General features: G+C 57.0%; 1 protein-coding gene across 1 annotated transcript in view; it reads left to right on the top strand.

Moving 5' to 3' along the window:
• Positions 1-391, top strand: part of LOC119589377 (protein SPT2 homolog) — a 14,245-nt gene that overhangs the window by 7,603 nt on the left and 6,251 nt on the right. Inside the window, exon 3 of the mRNA XM_037937994.1 lies at positions 94-318. Within this exon, the coding sequence (XP_037793922.1) occupies positions 94-318 (225 nt within the window). The remainder of the gene's footprint in view (positions 1-93; positions 319-391) is intronic.

The raw sequence follows: 391 nt of genomic DNA, 5'->3' as shown, positions 1-391 counted from the left end.
TGCATACATGTTAATAATCACACCTGTAAGTACATGTGTGCGTATCTTCCGCCTCGTCTCCCCTCCCTCACGCCCGCCTCCCTCGCCCAACAGATGACAGCCAAGCAGAAGTGCCTGCCTCTCACCGCGGTCGTGTTGGTGGCCGTCGTGTCCCCGGCGGTCGCCATCAGCGCCCTTTCCTTCCCTCTATTTAGCACCAGCAACACCCAAGAAGTTCGACAGGTCTCCGCCGACGGCGCTTCGCTCCAGGAGCAGACTGAAAATGGCCGTTTTTCCGGAACCTGCTCCTTTGAGGATGAATCGGGAAGGACTATCGAGGTAGGAGATCGCTGATGCAAGGAGGGCGAAGGGAAGCATCTCGTCGGGTGAATTCTTTAGGATACCACCGTTC

The sequence above is a fragment of the Penaeus monodon genome, chromosome 25 (genome assembly GCF_015228065.2).
Source record: "Penaeus monodon isolate SGIC_2016 chromosome 25, NSTDA_Pmon_1, whole genome shotgun sequence".
In the NCBI taxonomy this organism is placed as follows: domain Eukaryota; kingdom Metazoa; phylum Arthropoda; class Malacostraca; order Decapoda; family Penaeidae; genus Penaeus; species Penaeus monodon.
Note: the sequence above shows the minus strand (reverse complement) of the source record. Positions and strands in the feature narration are given on the sequence as shown.